The 18496-nt window shown below is 49.3% G+C and overlaps 1 protein-coding gene across 1 annotated transcript in view; it reads right to left on the bottom strand.

Annotated features, from left to right (window-relative positions):
* Nucleotides 1-18496, bottom strand: part of LOC125758929 (probable enoyl-CoA hydratase) — an 83606-nt gene that overhangs the window by 27994 nt on the left and 37116 nt on the right. Inside the window, exon 3 of the mRNA XM_049416715.1 lies at nucleotides 17431-17498. Coding sequence (XP_049272672.1) covers nucleotides 17431-17498 — 68 coding nt within the window. The remainder of the gene's footprint in view (nucleotides 1-17430; nucleotides 17499-18496) is intronic.

The following is an 18496-nucleotide window of genomic DNA, read 5'->3' as shown; positions in this document are numbered from 1 at the left end:
GCTCTCGATTTACGTCGGCTATCGGCCAATAAGCATGCTATGTCTCTTGCGACGTAAACAGGCAGATCCGCGACGTAAACTGGCAGACGCCCAACCCACCGACGAGAGTGAGAACCGGCCTCTGTTTGAAAAGAGGGCGCCTGAGGAAACGGCAACTTGGCGCTCCGCTTGTGGCCTCTACGCGGCGCGCACGACTGTAATATTTGGAACAGCAGTTCATAGCCGTGTCAGCTTTCCGCAGGATGTGTTTTTTCAACAAGCTCAAGGGGTGCTTCATGACCCCTTTAATTAAATAAATGAATTGAGCACACTTTCTATCACTTTCTTACTCTTGCTGTACTCGTTCTCTCGCCCATCAGAGTTACTGCATCCCGTGCCAGACAAATCGGCGCATGTGCTCTGAGAGCCAAGCAGAAGAAAAAGAGGAGGACAACGAGAGTGTGCGCCAGTTCATGATGATGATCATTTCTGTTCACTCAGCACGGACCAATGCTCTGCTTTAAAAAGTAGGAAAAATCGGCCAAAGGGGGCCACCCTCCATGTGGCCCCTTTCTTGCTATTCTTTAACGTGCTGTAACAAGAATATTATTTCCTACAGTCGCACCTCACTCTGTCAGGGTGCAAATACATCTCATTAAGACTTTCCTATGTGAAAGCTTTGTATTTATCTATGTTAGTATGATTACACTAATTCTGCAGAAGTGTTGAAAGGCGGGCAAGTTGGTATAGGTTCATACTGAAATATTGGCAGCGCAAACTAACGGGACACACTAACGGGAAACTGCGCCTGTTTGTGTTCCCCTTCTGTGTCCCGTTAGTTCGCGCTGCCAATATTTCAGTATGTACACTAATTCTGTTCAGCATACTTTCAGATGACTATGAAAGAGTCAGAAAACGTCGATTTATCGACGTAAGGAGTAAAATATGTTGCATAAAAGAACGCCGCAAAGCCTTTCAATATTTCATATCACCAGTAGCGAAACACAAAGAAGAGAACCGGACCTGGACGTCTGGCTACATCGAAGGAATGGAAGCGACTGAACGAGCCAGTGCCTGTGGCTGTTGCTCGTGCTCTACGCCCCTTCGTTCTCGTTATTTTGTAACACACTGCCGTGGCCAAAAAAATTGTCAAGTGTTACTTCCTTCGAGATGGTAACCTTTCTGAACAGGGCGCTTAATTAAAGGGGTCGTGAAACGTTTTTCGAAAATTGTCAACTACATGTGTATTCGGAATCCTGGGCGTCCATTCAATACTATACCTCGACTCGTTTCATCGTCCAGGTTCATTTACTAACTATAAAATCACAATTACAATTTACAAGATCAAGTGCTGTACTTGCACAGTATACAACTCAGAGCGCAAAAGTTGCTGTGTTATTTGTTTCTTTTATAGGTTCCTATAAATCTATTATTTTAGAGCAAAAAAAGCTAACGCTGTGTTTATAACTTCCCTTAGCGCGACGTCACACGTTACTGCCTATGGCGGCCGGTGTGCTGCATAGTCGTTTATTCTAAAAAGACAGGGCGTGCAAACAAGGACACAAGAAAGAAGTCAGGACACCACAAACGCCGTACATTCATTGCGTGTCTCACAGGCTAAAGAAAGTAGGAAGTAGATACGGCGTTAATGTTGTTTTCACGGCTGCCAATAAGCTAGGTAAGATTTGCGCCGCTGTGCAGAGGAAGAATGAGCGAGTAAAAGACAAGAAGCGGACCGATATGTGTTTCGTAAAACACACCAACAAATTCACTGATTGCCGTACGAGTGTGGTGTATAAGATCCCTTTCAGCTGCGGTCGCTTCTACGTAGGACAAACGGGCCGGTGCATAAACCAGAGATTGTTGGAACATAAGAGATCGCTAACAGGAGGCTCACCTTCTAATCTATCTTTACATTGCCGAGATTGTAAGTGCACGCCAAAATTCGATGAATGCGCAGTGTTGTACCGTCATAGAAATGAAGAAACGCGCCTGATGATAGAAGCATGGCATATCGAGAATAGTGGTAACGCATGCGTGAGCCAACCGTCGATTAACTTGCATAAAGATGAAATCAAATGCCTTAACAGTTATCTTCAACGTAGACCGCCACGCGTGCAGGATTGATAGGTTCGCCTGTTGCATGGGCATGCGCAGATAAGTTTTCGTGCCTTCTTTCTTTTCAGCCGTTGTGCGTCTCTTCAGTTGTTAGAACGGCGTTTGTGGTGTCCTGACTTCTTTCTTGTGTCCTTGTTTGCACGCCCTGTCTTTTTAGAATGAATACTTACCAACTAGCTCAGCTCTCTGTTATTCTAATAGTCGTTTAGGAGCCCAAGAAAACTGCGATTTCAAACGGGCGTCATTAATTATAGACTGCATATAGCGCCGAAATATTTCGGAATCGGCATGTCTAATCCTTGTTGAAGCAGGGAAAATTACAACTGGGCAGCTTCATTTTCTTTTCCCGATCCCTTTAAGTAGCCAGACGCCAGTGTCAGGCAGCACACTCGTGCGATGCTGTCGCGATTGGGAAGCAGCTTTGTTACGGGAGGAAGTTTCCACAGTATTTGAGGTGGGTTATCGTGCACCAGGACAACGTCGCTGACCTGAGGTCGTGATAACCTCTTGGGTGCTGCTTCATGGGCCGAATGCAGAAGCAGCAAGTCCTAGAAGTACATTTACAGCGCAAACGTAAAGACGCACCACAAAGAAAGAAATGACACACACAGCGCTTGTGTGTGTCGTTTCTTTCTTTGTGGTGCGTCTTTACGTTTGCGCTGTAAATGTACTTCTAGGATTATGAACCAACTAGGCCCAAAATAAGTTTTACTGAAGCAGCAAGTGCTCCTTACTCCTGCGCTTCCACGGATGATCTGTTAGCTCTTGTTGATGTAACACTCGAGGTCTCAGATTGACGCCTGTTGATTGAGGGATTGCGGCACCGGAATCTTGCGGCAAGCAGGTTGCCCATTTACCAAGCAGGACGTGCAAAGGCATAAGTGTGCACAGTTCACCGGGATCTGCCGATCAACTGCGACTTTGTGTCCTTGGTGATGCGAATGATTCGTTACCACCACGACGGTATTCCATGATGAGCGACGAAACGTCTTAAAACGATGACAAAGCTGGTGGCGGGGACGTTGGTTGTGATTTGGAGATGAACAGTGCATGTTATGGCGTATGAGAAAACGGCGATGTGGGGTTTAGAGTGACCTACCAGGAGGTGTTACCCGGGGCAGTGGAAGGCGTTGCCAATGACGATGAAGCTTGGGAAGGTGGCAGTTTGTCTTGCGCGGGAAATGATCCATTCTGGCTGTTGTGTCCAAAGCACTTTGCTGACACGTTGTTTGCCATCTTTCGCTTCTTGTCCTGAGACCCGGTGTGCTTGCTTCCCTGCTTGAAGCTACTGGGCACCTTAACACCATGCAAAAACTCATCCTGATGGCTTTGACGCTTCTTGTTGTCAGAAGAACTTGAACTGGTCCTGGTCATCTCGGAATTGCAGGTTGGTCCCTCATTGTTTGACAAGTGAGACTTCGAAGAGCATGACCTTTTCGGTTGCTTCTCATTGCCGTCAGTTTTAATCTTTGGCGGCACAGCGACAGAGGTAGGCGACAAAACAAGTGAGCTTTGAAGGAAGCCTGCTGTGGCAGAGACACGGGCGACAGTGCCATAGTGGACACCAGAGAAGCAGGCGCTGCACCTAACGGAAGCCACAACGCATGTGTCAGCTGGGGCTCTGCTGACATCATCCAGCAGCTGGACAGCACTGCAGCATCTTTGCTGGCATCAGGCTGTGCAATCGTGGTTCCACTGAGTGGTACCTCACATTTTGGCTGGCTGCAATGTCTTTGGGGAGCTGACAGACACGTTGGAGCCCACCTGCGTAGCCTGAGGCAACGGGTGCGATTCAGCTGACGGTGTTTGTTTTACTAGCTGGGGAAAAACAGCGCAATAAAGGAAGAGGATGCAGTAGACTGGACGAGTCTACTGTGATGTTTATTGCACCTACCGCTCGTTTTTACAACGCATCAAACCGAGCACGCCATTCCAATCAAATCGCCAATCAAAAGCATCAGGTATGCAAACTACATATTCACTGAAAGCTAACACGTGTACATGAATTACACCGTGTGCATGCATCTTCCACACTCATATAAAAAGAACAAAAGTGACAAACCGATAAAAGCAGTTCCTAACAAGGATGAACAAGCAACAGAAAAAACCGACAAAAAACAAACTAACAATCAACAATCCATTTTCGAGGCACAGGCTCACTTACCGCAATACCGCATTTACTCGCGTAATGATCGCACTCGCGTAATGATCGCACCCCTAAATTTTGTCGTCTAAATTCGATTTTTCTTTTTCCCCGCGTAATGATCGCACCCCGAACTTGCCGCATCGATATGTCGTGTGCCAAGTCTAGCCGATGATCATCGCGTTTATCATCTGTCGAATGTTGCGTTAATAACTCTTCCAAACTCGCCAAGTGAACTGCACGCACCAAACATATTCGTAATTTTTGCCCACCGTTGGCGGAAACGTGCCATTTAGGATTGCAGTAAAGGCAAATGCCGCAGTTTTCACTGAATGCCCGCCATGTGTTTTATGTCTGTGGCAGCTGAACGCACCCATCTTTGTTTCTGTGATCTGAAAGCAGGCATCACTACGCTAATGCCATAAATTTACTGATTTAAATGAAAGCATTCCTTATTTAGACAGAAGAGACTGTTTTGATGCGCGTGACGTACTCACAACCACCGTGACTGACGAAAAGAAGGAAAAAAAAATGCGGTCGCTTCGCTGTGTGGGCCGCCATGTTTGTTTTGCTATCCCGCACTGTTACAGCGGCGGCCGCCTGTTGGTCGACCTGTTGTCATCCCGCAGCAACAAGCTGCCGACGCATTCCCATAATTCCTGAAAAAGCCGTGTCGCCGCCATCCCAGTCGCTCGTCACGGCGTCACTCGACACCACGTTTTTTTGGCTGTGCTTTGTGATCGTCTGTTGAAGCACCGTTTCACCATGGGGCAGTATGCGAGCTTTACTGCCGCGTTCAAGCTGAAGGCACTTGATTACGCGCTAGAGCACGGAAACCGCGCTGCCGGCAGACATTTCGGCGTCGACGAAATCCGGATCCGATATTGGAAAAAACAGCGCGAGAAGCTCATGGCTACGAACAGCACGCGCCGGGCTTTCCGCGGACCCAAAACGGGCAAGTTCCCTGACATCGAAAAGGCAGTCCTCGAATACGTGAGGGACATGCGCAAAGACGGTTGTGCCGTGTCGTTAGACATGGTACGGACGCAGGCGCGCACAGTTTCCCGGAGGCTGGGAATAGCCACAAAGGACTTCCGCGCCAGTTCCGACTGGACGACACGTTTCATGCGGCGGAATGGACTGTCGCTGAGGCGGCGGACGTCGTTGTGCCAGCGACTTCCATCCGCGTACGAAGACAAAGTGATCGATTTTCACAGGTTCGTCACGAGGATACGCCAGAAGAACGGTTTCCTGCTGTCACAGATAGGCAACGCCGACCAAACGCCGTTGACGTTTGACATGCCTCGAAGCGCTACTGTGAACGAGAAAGGTGCTCGAAGTGTGCTCGTGAAAACGTGTGGTGCGGAGCACCGTGGTGCTCGCAGTGACGGCAGACGGGCGGAAGCTGCCGCCGTACGTGATTCTGAAGCGGAAAACAATTCCGAAGGGAAACTTTCCCCGTGGCATCCACATCCGCGCTCAAGCAAAAGGGTGGATGACGGCAGACCTCATGGTCGATTGGATCAAGACGGTTTGGGGGCGAAGAGCAGGAGCGCTTCTGCTTCCTTCACTTCTTGTGCTGGACAGCTTTCGGGGCCATCTCGTTGACAGTGTCCGTACCGAGCTGAAGGAGCGGCGCACGGAAATTGCAGTGATCCCTGGGGGTCTAACTTCGCTGCTACAGCCTCTGGACGTGTCACTGAACAAACCGTTCAAGGACAACGTCCGGAGGCTGTACGCAGAGTGGATGGCGGCGGGCGACCACGATTTCACGCCAAGTGGCAAAATCAGGAGACCCTCCGTGGAAGTCCTCTGCTCATGGATTCTCGAAGCGTGGAGTACCATTTCCGACGAGGTGGTCGTCAAGAGCTTTAAGAAGACTGGCATTTCCAACGCGCTCGACGGGACAGAAGATGACCGTCTGTGGGACAGTGAAGACACTGCCGATTCCGACAGGGAATCGTGCGGCGACGACACTGACGCCAGTGACGCTTCGGACTCAGAATGAACGTTAGGGGGTCAGAGAGTTCAAAAATAAAAGGGCAGTGTACCATGCATGTAGCTCCTGTGTAATGCGTGCATTTTATTACAAAGGTAAGCCTTACTCTACTTTTATTTTTGGTTATGTTCATGATAGCTATCGTAAGAATTCAGATTAGCGACTTCTTTGCGTTTTCGGTGCTCAGAATATTGTTTCACGGAAAATTTACCCCACGTAATGATTGCACCCCGAAGTTGGCGTCAATTTTTTTGAAAAAAAAGTGCGATCATTATGCGAGTATATACGGTAACAGTGATTGAGAGTGAGTCGATGGAAAGTTAGAGGATGACCAACAAAAAACTTGGTAAAGAAAATGATTCAAATGAAACCTTTGAGATACTGAATCTCAGCGTCAGTGAGCAAAATAGATGGCTCGCTGATGCAACTGTCTCCTGCTTCCCTGATAAAAAACGCTTCCATGATTTCACGTTCTGTTTAGTTGTTTGCCTTCTTTAAAAATTGCGTGTTCTCAAAAGTGGGCGCACATCCGCACTGTTTGCAATGTTCTGCCAGAAAGCTTCCCGTTTTGTTACGCACATTCAGACTGTGTTCCTTCGCTCTCTCATTGAAACACCTTCCGGTCTGCCCTATATACTGGCGTCCACAAGTAACGGGTATCTTGTAAACCATGTTGCAAACACATCGTGTGTAGCACGTTCTGTGCTTCGTAGTGCATTGCCATCGTGAATCTTTATTTGTCATCGCACATAATTTAGACAGCTTGCAGGGTGCAGAAAGCACCATTTCAACGTTGTGTTTGGACGCTATTCTTCTTATGTTGTGGGACATCCGGTGAATACATATATGGAATCACATGGACGTTTTTTGTTTTCTTCTCTGCTGCAGTGCTGCGTTCTGGTCGTTTAATTTTCTGCAGCAGCGCTTCACAAACACTTGAAATCACCATCGAGGGATAGCCAGCTTCCTTGAGCCGGGCAATTTGATTGTGAAAGCTGCCCCTCTTAACTAGCTTGGAGTGAGCACTATCAAAACGAAGCAGCGCCTTCTTTGACCTTGGAAGGTACTCCCAGCATATATGGTCATGCAAGAAACGCAGCCTAATATCCAAAGACAGAAGTTCATCATTCTGCGGGACTTCAAAGGTATATTTTAATCCCTCGCTTTCATCCTCAAAAACACTAACTACGTCAGCAATACTGCGGTTGAAGTTCTCGCCTGCAGCTCCTTTCAAGACAATAAAAAAATCATCAACGTATCTACATATTTTCACGACAATTCCGTCTTGCAACCTCGATCTAATGCACGCGCTAAGCACAGACAAAATGATGTCGCACAGGATGGGGGCCACCGAGGATCCGATACATATACCATTCCTTTGCACATAGAACTTGTCTTCCATCTGTACAACCGTAGAATCTAAATAAAACTTTAACAATTCCAGGAAGTTGTTGCTTGATAGGCCCACATCATTTGAAAAATCTAATTCTCCAAAATCGTCAATCTTGCCTCGAACCGCTCTGAACAACTCATGATGAGGAATTGAATAATAAAGGTCTTCTATATCTATAGAAAAACCACTGTACGTGTCGAGCGCATCGGGCGAGTAAGTGACACGACAGCCGAGGCTCCAGGCGGACAAGTGACGTCAGGTTTATTGGCAGCCCTTGTTACAGGAAGCAGTACATGCCGCGCTGCCATCTGGCGTTACTGCTGTACACTACATCCCCTCCCCACGGTAAACATTAACAAAACACATGCACCTGCACTAGAACTCATTGTCCGAAACAAAACAATGTTCACAGGTCGAGTCTTTTCGGCCTGCGGATCCTCCTGCCGTACCGCGACCGTGAGACGCGTGGCGTGGCAGCAGAACCCTGAGGTTCCTTGCAGTGGAGGTGCTTTCCCGAGGTGACGTGGTTTGCTGGTCTTGTGCTGCTTGGTCAGCTCCAGGTGTTGTAGTCATCTCGGGCTGATCCGCCACTGGTGTTCCAGGAGGGTTGGCAGTGGGGGTTCCCGTCGTTGGCACCAGGTGCATTCGGTTACGCTGAAGTACACCCGTCGGAGTCTCCACCACGTAGGAGCGCGGGCGTTGAGCTGGCCCTAAGACGGTTGCTGGGGAGTTGACATCTCGCACCCAGACCTGTTCTCCCGCCTGAAGAGGCCGCAAGGTGTGAGCTGCATGCCTTCAGTTGAAGTCTGACGCTTGGCGCCTTCGGTTGTCTTGGTCACGTTGAGTGATTGTGACCGAAGGAGGCCAGGCTGGCTCCAGCAGGTGCGACGTCTTTGGCAGCCGGGTCTGTAGGCGCCTACTCATGAGCAGCTGAGCAGGACTCACTCCATTTACTCCAGGTGTGTCCCGGTATGCCAAAAGTGCCAGGTAGGGATCATCCGCCTTCCGCAGCAGGTCTTTGACTCTCCTCACCATCCGTTCCACCTCCCCATTCGACTGTGGAAAATGGGGGCTGCTGGTGACGTGGCAGAAGCCGTAGGACTTGGCGAAGGCTGAGAACTCTTTCGCAGCAAACTGAGGACCGTTGTCGCTGCGCACCAGTCTCGGAATGCCATGGCGTGCAAAAACGCTCTTGATGGCGTTGATGACCGCAAGTGCTGTGGTTGAACGTAGACTGATGACTTCCGGGAAACGTGACCGGTAATCCACCTAGAAGAACAAAGTCTTGGCCGTTGAGATGAAAAAGATCGATGCCAACCTCTTCCCAGGGTCGACTTGGAGTGGTTGAGGGCAGCATGGGCTCTGAGCGCTGCACCCTGGTTTCGGCACATGTGTGGCAGTTAGAAACCAGTGTTTCTATCTGGTTGTTGATGCCCGGCCACCAGACCGACTCCCGAGCTAAAGCTTTGCATCGGTTGATGCCTTGATGCCCGTCATGGAGAAGCTTGAGCATGTGGCGTTGAAGGGCAGACGGCACAAGGATGCGGGACCCTTTCAGAAGCAGTCCCTCACAGACGCTGAGGTCTCCTTGGTACTGCCAGTACTTCTTCACATGGAGGAGAGGCAAGTGGGACTGCCGAAGCCAGCCGTTGGCGCAGTACTGAAGCAGCAGGCTGCACTCGCCGTCGTTGGCTTGGGCCTGGCGCAGGTGCTCGAGCTGCGACGAGACAATGTCTGGGAAGGAGCGGACGACCTCTTGGGCAAAGAGCTCTACTTGATTCACTCGGTTGGATGAAGGGGAGTCCAGCGGTGCGCGCGAAAGCGTATCGGCTGTTGCCAGCAGCTTCCCTGGTACGTAGAGTACTTGGTACTGGAAACGCACGAGCTTCAAGCGAAACCGCTGGATCTGTGGTGACAGCAGGTCAACATCCATGGAACCCAAGAGCGCCACTAGCGGTTGATGGTCCGTCTCGAGGAAGAACTGGAGTCCACGGACGTATTCCTCGAACCTTTGTACCGCCCAGCTGGCTGCCAAAGCTTCTTTTTCTGTTTGGCTGTACCGGCGTTCCGTGCATGTGAGGGAGCGCGATGCGAAGGCGACGGCTCGACGCTCACCGGACGGCTGTTCTTGGAGGAGTACTGCCCCGAGACCATAGGAGCTGGCATCAGCTGAGATCGTGGTCTTGTACTTGGTGTTGTAGCGTGCCACGCAGAGGTCTGAGCACAGTAGCGTCTTCAGTTCGGAGAAGGCAGACTGCTGCGCCGGGCCCCAAGTCCAGGCAGAGTTCTTGAGCAGCAGTGCTCGGATCGCGCAGTCACCTCCAAAACGTGCGGTAAGAAGCGTCCGATGTGGTTCACGAGGCCTAGCAGGCGACGAACCCCTGCAACATCTTCGGGTGGATGCATGGCTTGGATCGCTGCAATCTTGTCTGGGTCTGGAGAAATCCCTTCCGCGCTGACCATGACGCCAAGGAACTTGACACTCGAAGTCGCAAACGAGCATTTCTTGCGGTTGAGCGTGACTCCTGCCTTTGCTAGCCGGTCCATGACTTGTCGGAGACGGCGGTCATGCTCAGAGCGTGTCTTCCCAAACACGAGGATATCGTCAATCATGTTCACCACACCCGCTTGGCCTTCGAGGATCCGGGACATCTGCCGCTGGAAGTATTCCGGTGCAGACGTGATCCCAAACGGCAGCCGGAGAAAACAATAGCGTCCAAACGGGGTTATAAATGTGGTCAATTCTTGGGACTCGGGGGACAGCTTGACCTGGTGGAAGCTTGACGTGGCGTCTAACTTGGAGAAAACTGTAGCCTCTCCGAGCAATCCGAGGCATTGTTCCACTGTAGGGAGCATGTGACGCTCTCGAAGAATCACCTTATTGAGGCGAGTCAAGTCCACGCACAGCCGATAGCCGCCCGAGACCTTGGGGACGACAACCAGCCCAGCACACCAGTCAGTGGGTGTGTCCACTCGACGAATCACGCCCTCCGCTTCCAGCTTGTCTAGCTCAGTCTTGACAACATCGCGAAGAGGGAGTGGAATGTGCCGGGGTACGCTCAACGAGAAAGGCGTAGCATTGGGTTGCAGCCTGATAGTGTAGGCTTCGGGGAGCGTCCCAAGTCCTCGGAAGAGACTGGGATCGAAACAAAAGTCGCCAGTGGGCTGTGAAGTCCTCGCGACTTCATCGACAAACGTGCAGACGCCCAAGGCTTGAATTGCTGGGAAGCCTAGCAGCGGGACCGTCTTGGTTGCTAGGACGTAGAGAAGCTGCTTGGTTGGCTTTCCGTGCCACGACAGGGTAGCAACGTAAGTGCCTATGACCGGCAGGATGTTGTTGCCTGGGCCTTTCAGCTCGCTCTTGGGGTCTTGAAGCTTCGACGGGACGCCGGAAAACGTACTGGGTACAACTGAAACTTCGGCGCCGGAATCCACCTTGAAGGAAAGTGGGCGCCCATCGACGAGTACCTCGACGAACTTCGCGTTCGGGCGCTCTCCCGCAACTGCATGCAACTCGATGGAGCTGGCCAAAGGCTTCCGTGTGTGCTTCCCGTTTACGCGCTTCTTTTTGCGGCACACGCTTTCGAAATGGCCACTCTTGCGACAAAAGTTGCACGACGCACTGCGAGCGGGACAGTCGGCGCGAGGGTGTGACGCTCGTCCGCAGAATGGGCACAGCTGTTGCGTTGTCTTATCAGCTGGCGCTTGCTTTCCCTTGCGAAGGCGAGCGGCGTCGACGGCGAACGAAGATGCCTCTGCCGAGTCACGAGCTCTGCGCTCGTTACCTGCGTCTTCGTGCTGACGAACGTACGTCAGCGCTTCATGTAGCGTCATTTTCGGGTTCCGACAGAGCTTGTCCGAGAGTTCCCGGTCGAGCAAGCCCACGAGAAAACGGACGAGCCGCTCTTCGACGTCGGGCGACGGATAGTTGCAGGACTTGACCATTGTCCGGAGTGCCGTAAAAAATGCGTCGGCCGTTTCACCTGGTTGCTGCGTACGGCGGTGAAACCGCGCTGACTCATACAGCTCGTTCGGCGGGTGCACGAAGTGGTCGGTGAAAGCCTTTTTCACGGCGGCGACGTCTTTCATATCCGCCTCGCCTAGCGTGGTCGACGCGAGGACAACCCTGGCTTGCGGGCCCATACAGTAAAGCATGGAGCGCACTTGTACCTCTGCCGGCGCGACGTAAAGTCCGGTAGCGAACGAGAAGTCCTCGAACTGCAGCAGCCATGTAGGCCATGAGCTGGGGTTGTCGAAGTCGAACGGCGACGGTGGACGCAGCTAGGCCATGCCTTGCAAGAACGGAGCGGCCGACATCCCGGCGGAGCCCTCAACACCGGTAGTCGTCATGGCAGAGCAGCGGCGGCGGCGGCGACGGGGCCGTGTCATGAGGATGCAAGCACGGGATCAGCGAAGATGAATTCCGCCCACATCTGACACCATGTCGAGCGCATCGGGCGAGTAAGTGACACGACAGCCGAGGCTCCGGGTGGACAAGTGACGTCAGGTTTATTGGCAGCCCTTATTACAGAAAGCAGTACATGCCGCGCTGCCATCTGGCGGTACTGCTGTACACTACAGTACGAACCCTGACTCATGTTTTCTAAGTATGCTACAACTTCAAAAGAGCTACGCACTATGAACGGGTCATTGCTCACCAGGCCTTGAAGGTTCTTCTGCAGGTACCGGCTGACAAGGCACTGCCACGTTCCACTCTCAGACACAATGGCTCGAAGGGGGGTTCCAGGTTTGTGAGTCTTCACCGTAAAGAATACTTCAAGGAAGCCATTTTCCTCTTTCTTTGCTTGTAGTCCGAGGTTGACTAAATTGAGGTCATCCAAGAATTGAAGGGCACGGCGTTTCTGCTTCTTCGGATCAAATGCAACCGGCTTGAAATTCTTCTCCATCGTGCGCATAGTTTTTTCCTTGAACAGTGTTTTCGGCAACACTGCGAAACCACCTTCCTTGTCAGCTTGAAGCAGAACGATGCCGCGATCCTCGAGGGTGCTGGACACTTTTGCAAGAGGCGGCTTCTTCATGGTGTTGATGGCAGAGCATCGTTTCAAACACTCTACACCGTCCACAATGACGCTCTCTCTCCTTTGTTCACCACACCGGTCAGCAACCTGCCAGACCATGGCCATCATACTCCAGAAGGTGGAGCACAGAACTTTGGCCCTTTGTTTAACACTTTCATCATCTGGAACGTCAACGTTTCCAAGAACAGACACGTTGCTGCTGTGGATACTTGTCTTCTTTTCCCGAGCTCGAAGAGATGAAAGGGCTCGATGCCAAAAAAACTCAGTTGAAGCGGCAGCTTGTCGCTTCAATTCTTCCAGGCGTTTTGCTTCCTTCCATGGCGATTCCCCTATTACCACGAGTTCACGAAGCCAATCATGGAGCAGGAGTACTTGTCTCCAATACTCGGACTTCAGTATTTTGCATTCGCATCTGCAATGGCCCCATGACGGCCTAACTAAGCCGAAGAGCGCTTGGACTTCGTTTGGAACTAGTTTTTGCTTGATGCAGTAGGTTATCACCCTTGACTGGCAGGTGGAAATGGCGATCAGGTTCGCACACGTAATAGCGGGGTCGGAGAGAACATTTGCAGATAGAAAAGAGCCCATCGTATAAGAAATGTTCTCAAGCAAGACTTTGATTTGGGCGAGTTGGTACATGCTTAGCTGGGAAAAAACAGCGCAATAAAGGACGAGGACGCATGAACACAGTAGACTGGACGAGCGCTGAACTTACAACTGACATCTTTATTGCACCTACCGCTCGTTTTTACAACGCATCAAACCGATCATTATGCCTATATGGTTAGGTAGCGCACTTTCGACGGGGACAAAAGAAACAGAAAGGACACGACACTCGCTACACTCGCAACTGAATTTATTTCAGGAAAAATACTTCAATATATAAGCACCCAAGCACCCTCGAGCGACACAGAAATGAACCAACCCTCAATATCACCTGATTAAAGACAAAATTTTGCACACTCCTGTGAAAGGATAAGTTATGGACGTGTGAAGATAAACCGACAGTCAATGTATTCTTATCTAGGACCAAACTATCTGCACACACTCAAGCGAAACAAAACCAAAAGTTAACGAAACACAAGCAGCTTGTACACTATAAAAAACCATGCACAATCTAGGGTTATTGCAAGACGTTTCAACAAGAAGTCAACACTCGCTTAAAACGGAAATAGGAGCAAGAATGAGGGCGCAACAGAAGCATTCCTACAATTTAAGGCCCTTCCAGGAACGTGACTTCCCGATGACTTAATGAAACTGATGGTTGACTAATGCAGCAGTCTTTTCGCTTGTTAATGTGAAACGCTTCAACTATTTCCCTGGTTAGTTGGTTTACATGATGGAAAACGACGGAGGTGTCATCAAACAGTGGCAGACAGCCACATTGAGAACAGTGTCCCTTTATGTGGGAATGATCATTTTTTTTTAAGGCCCTCTTATGCTCTGACAGCCTGGTGTTCAAACACCGACACGTTTGCCCGATGTATACTTTTCCACATAAGAGGGCCTTGGAAAAAAATGATCATTCCCACATAAAGGGACACTGTTCTCAATGTGGCTGTCTGCCACTGTTTGATGACACCTCCATCGTTTTCCATCATGTAAACCAACTAACCAGGGAAATAGTTGAAGCGTTTCACATTAACAAGCGAAAAGACTGCTGCATTAGTCAACCATCAGTTTCATTAAGTCATCGGGAAGTCACGTTCCTGGAAGGGCCTTAAATTGTAGGAATGCTTCTGTTGTGCCCTCATTCTTGCTCCTATTTCCGTTTTAAGCGAGTGTTGATTTCTTGTTGAAACGTCTTGCAATAACCCTAGATTGTGCATGGTTTTTTATAGTGTACAAGCTGCTCGTGTTTCGTTAACTTTTGGTTTTTGTATCGCTTGAGTGTGCACAGATAGTTTGGTCCTAGATAAGAATACATTGACTGTCGGTTTATCTTCACACGTGCATAACTTATCCTTTCACAGCAGTGCGCAAATTTTGTCTTTAATCAGGTGATATTGAGGGTTGGTTCATTTCTGTGTCACTCGGGGGTGCTTGGGTGCATATATATTGAAGTATTTTTCCTGAAATAAATTCAGTTGCGAGTGTAGCGAGTGTCGTGTCCTTTCTGTTTCTTTTGTCCCCGTCGAAAGTGCGCTACCTAACCATATAGGCATAACGATCAGTCACCAACTAGCCCAGCTCTCAACCTTATTGAGCATCAAACCGAGCACGCCATTCCAATCAAATCGCCAATCAAATTCATGTACATGTGTTAGCTTTCAGTGAATATGTAGTTTGCATACCCGATGCTTTTGATTGGCGATTTGATTGGAATGGCGTGCTCGGTTTGATGCGTTCTAAAAACGAGCAGTAGGTGCAATAAAGATGTCAGTTGTAAGTTCGGCGCTCGTCCAGTCTACTGTGTTCCTGCGTCCTCGTCCTTTATTGCGCTGTTTTTCCCCAGCTAAGCATGTACCAACTCGCCTAAATCAAAGTCTTGTTTTCCTAGTGCACACTCCAGGGCGCACTCAGAATCGTGAGACCATGATCGTACTTGAGCTTGTGTGATGCAAGAGACTGACGCTGAAGTCGATGCTGAAATGGCGGCATGCTGTGGTTTCATAGTGAACGGCGCGTTGTTGGGCCTTGCAGTCGAGACGGAGGGGGCAGGAAAGTTTGGAGGACACAACTCGGTTGCGAGGCGAACTCTCGTTTGGGTGTAGCTCACCTTCTCGTCGTACTCGTAGGCAGTAAGTACAGCCTGTATCTCGTTGTCAAAGTTGATGAGTCGGGCGTTGTTTGCCACGATTAGCTCGAGGACCTCCTGGAGCTTGCCAGCCGGGGTGCTAAAATCTGCGAGCAGGGCATCGAGCGTTGACAGACCCTTTGTGATGACTGTTCGGAAGAAGCGGCACTTGGTGTGCGCGTTATTCCATTGTCGAAGGTCAAGTGCAAGATGACTGGGCAGATTTCGGCGCCAGAATTTAGCGAAAGGACAAAGAAAAGAGCCGAACCCGGATGTCTAGCTATAGCGAAGGAATAGAACAACTAAACGAGCCAGTGCCCATGGCTGCTGCTCATGCTCTGCACCCCTCTTGGTTCTCTTTATTTCGTAACATCACCGTTGTGCATCCCCTTGTTCATCATGCTCCCAACCTTATTATTGCCTTGTTCAAATTTTAAGTACTTACAACGCGCTTACACAGCAGCTTCTGAAAACATGAATCTTATCAAAGGCCTGTAACGGTCTCTTAACTTATTTGAATGACATCACACATTGTTTGTCATATGCTAAAACTCCGAACAACGGAATTGAACCGATCGGGCAGGCTTGGCAACCGAAAACGCGCAGCACGCTGTATACAAGCATTGTGCTATGATGCAGACACGGAAGTCGAAGGCTGAAGTTAGTGATCAGAAATAGGCTGGCAAGTAATTTTGAGTGAGCCACGGTCATAGACATAGGTTGGCAAACTCACTCATGAGTCGACTCACTCAGACTCAGATCAGACCGTGATTCTGAGACTGGGTGAGTTTGGGTGAGCAATATTTTGGTGAGTGAGTCCGAGTGAGTCCGGCTGAGGAAAATTTTAGCGAGTCTGACTCCGAATGAGTCCAGTTGAGGAAAATATTGGTGAGTCTGAGTCCGAGTGAACACTAAGCGCAAGACATATTTCTTGAGTGAGTTTGAGTGAGCTCCAGCTTTCATTGCCGACCTATGGGCGTATCTACTCATTTTCAGGATTACTATGAGCCTTATATCGGCTCACATTTATACTCAAGCTTATTACACATATCTCAACGCACTAGCGTTCATGCGCCACCTCATTATTCATTGATCAGAGGCGTGAGTTAGGGGGCATTACCTTCCGCGCGAACTTTTTTCACGGGAAATTCTTCAGAAAAATTATTTCCTGTGAGTCACGTACTTCATAAAAAATGCCCTTCCTGCACTGAAACCACTGATAACTCCTATTTGACGGTACAAGATCAAAAGACATATCGTAGAGCACCGATTATGTAAGATATTGGCGTTAAAGAGCATTCACACCATGATAGAAACGACTAATTTTACGCTAACGGACTCATGAGTCGACTCACTCAAGCTCACTCAGACTCGCGTCAAGCCGTGAGCCTGAGTCTGAGCGAGTCCGGCTGAGTAATGTGTTTGTGAGTCTGAGTCCGAGGGAGTCCAGTTGAGAAAAAATTTTGGTGAGTCTGAGTCCGAGTCAGTCATCAGAGCAGAACATATTTTGTGAGTGAGCCTGAGTGAGCTCCAATTTTTTTTGCCGACCTATAGAACACTCAGGAAAAAGAAATTCACGCCATAAATGCAGATGTACATATCGATGGCTAGCAGACAACATCAGGAGCAATTGACGCTGAACGTGCTACTGACAGCAACTGCGCTCAATTTCGTGGATCATTTTGCTTGAACATTCAGTGCAAATTGTTTTAAGAACTTTCCCACTAATGTTTCAATAACTGAAGCAGGACAGACTGGCCGGCAGCGTCGAGCAGCCTTCACGTAGCGAGCGCGCGCAAAGAGCGGCATCCAAGTCCTCCTGCTGACGTCACATGCGAGAGTGCGTCACTCAAAGGTCTCAGGGCGAATACCATTTGCAGTTATCTTGCCTTGCCATCTGCTTGTCTGGTGGGTCTCAGCAGCCCTCTTGCATTTCCTTCCAAGCTTATGTGAACCAACTATGTATCTAGTTCGAGTGAGTTCAGCTGTCTGTTCAAAGTAGAACAAGCTGCTGTGGCTTACCTGAGGCCACTCTTCTGGACTGTCTTCGGCGAGTTCTAACAGATCGTAGCCAGCACAGAAGCTGCCCCCTGCAGTGGAACCACACATACAAACGTTTGACAGTACGTACCACACTCGAAGAACATCTGACACTAATCGTGGCGATAGGCAAAAGCAGACTGGGAACATTTGTTACACTCTTTCCTTTGGATATACCTTAACCTCACCGGCTGTGTGGAAGCAAAACACCAATTTAAATGTGAAGTACAATTCAGATGAAAAATGATGATTTTTGTATGATTGTGCCATATCTGAAATACCAATATTTGAGCAAGCATTGGTTCAAAAGAAGTCTATGATTTCTCGTACAAGTAAACACAGGTAGTCTTTACTACCTGTGTTTAAAACAGAGATATTTGTGAAAAACCATTGTTAAAGGTACTACTGTTGTAACACAGGCAGACGATGCTTGCTGTCCAGCGGAGGTTCAGTGACGTAAACTGGACATACGCAATCGAATTGGTCGCCGGTGCTACGTATAATGGAACAATTCTACATAGAATGGACACACCAAGTTGAAAACTTGTTTGGCTGAACCACTGCAATCTGTAGAGATTCGCACGTTTAAACTCTTGTAAAAATTACACACTTGATGCAGGGAGCTTATATAGGTCTGCAAATGATTCTTACAACTTGCTTTACTGGCTCAATGCATTTATACAAAATCGTCAAAACTGTTTCAGCATCCCTTCAATACAAGTCACCTGAGTAATGGACAACTGCTGTGGATACATGGCTTTCAGTGCACTCACACATTGTTAATGCGGGAATGCTCTCCAGGCAGCATGGAAAGGCATTGCAAAAGCCCGTGCAATTTTGTTCCAAAACTATGATGCATTATCACAGTGAGAAGGAAAGTACTGTCATGCCAATTAGCTAATTATATGTACTAATGGATATCCCATTTGCCTGTGGGGATTGATACAGCTGGTGTCGACCAGGGGGGAATCAAGCCGGACTAACTGTTGATTAAAGGTGCAGTGCACAGATACATCTGTCATTGTAGCAATGAAAGCTTGTACGTTTG

The sequence above is a fragment of the Rhipicephalus sanguineus genome, chromosome 6, assembly GCF_013339695.2.
Source record: "Rhipicephalus sanguineus isolate Rsan-2018 chromosome 6, BIME_Rsan_1.4, whole genome shotgun sequence".
NCBI classification, from domain to species: Eukaryota; Metazoa; Arthropoda; class Arachnida; order Ixodida; family Ixodidae; genus Rhipicephalus; species Rhipicephalus sanguineus.
This window is presented reverse-complemented; position numbering and strand designations above follow the sequence as displayed.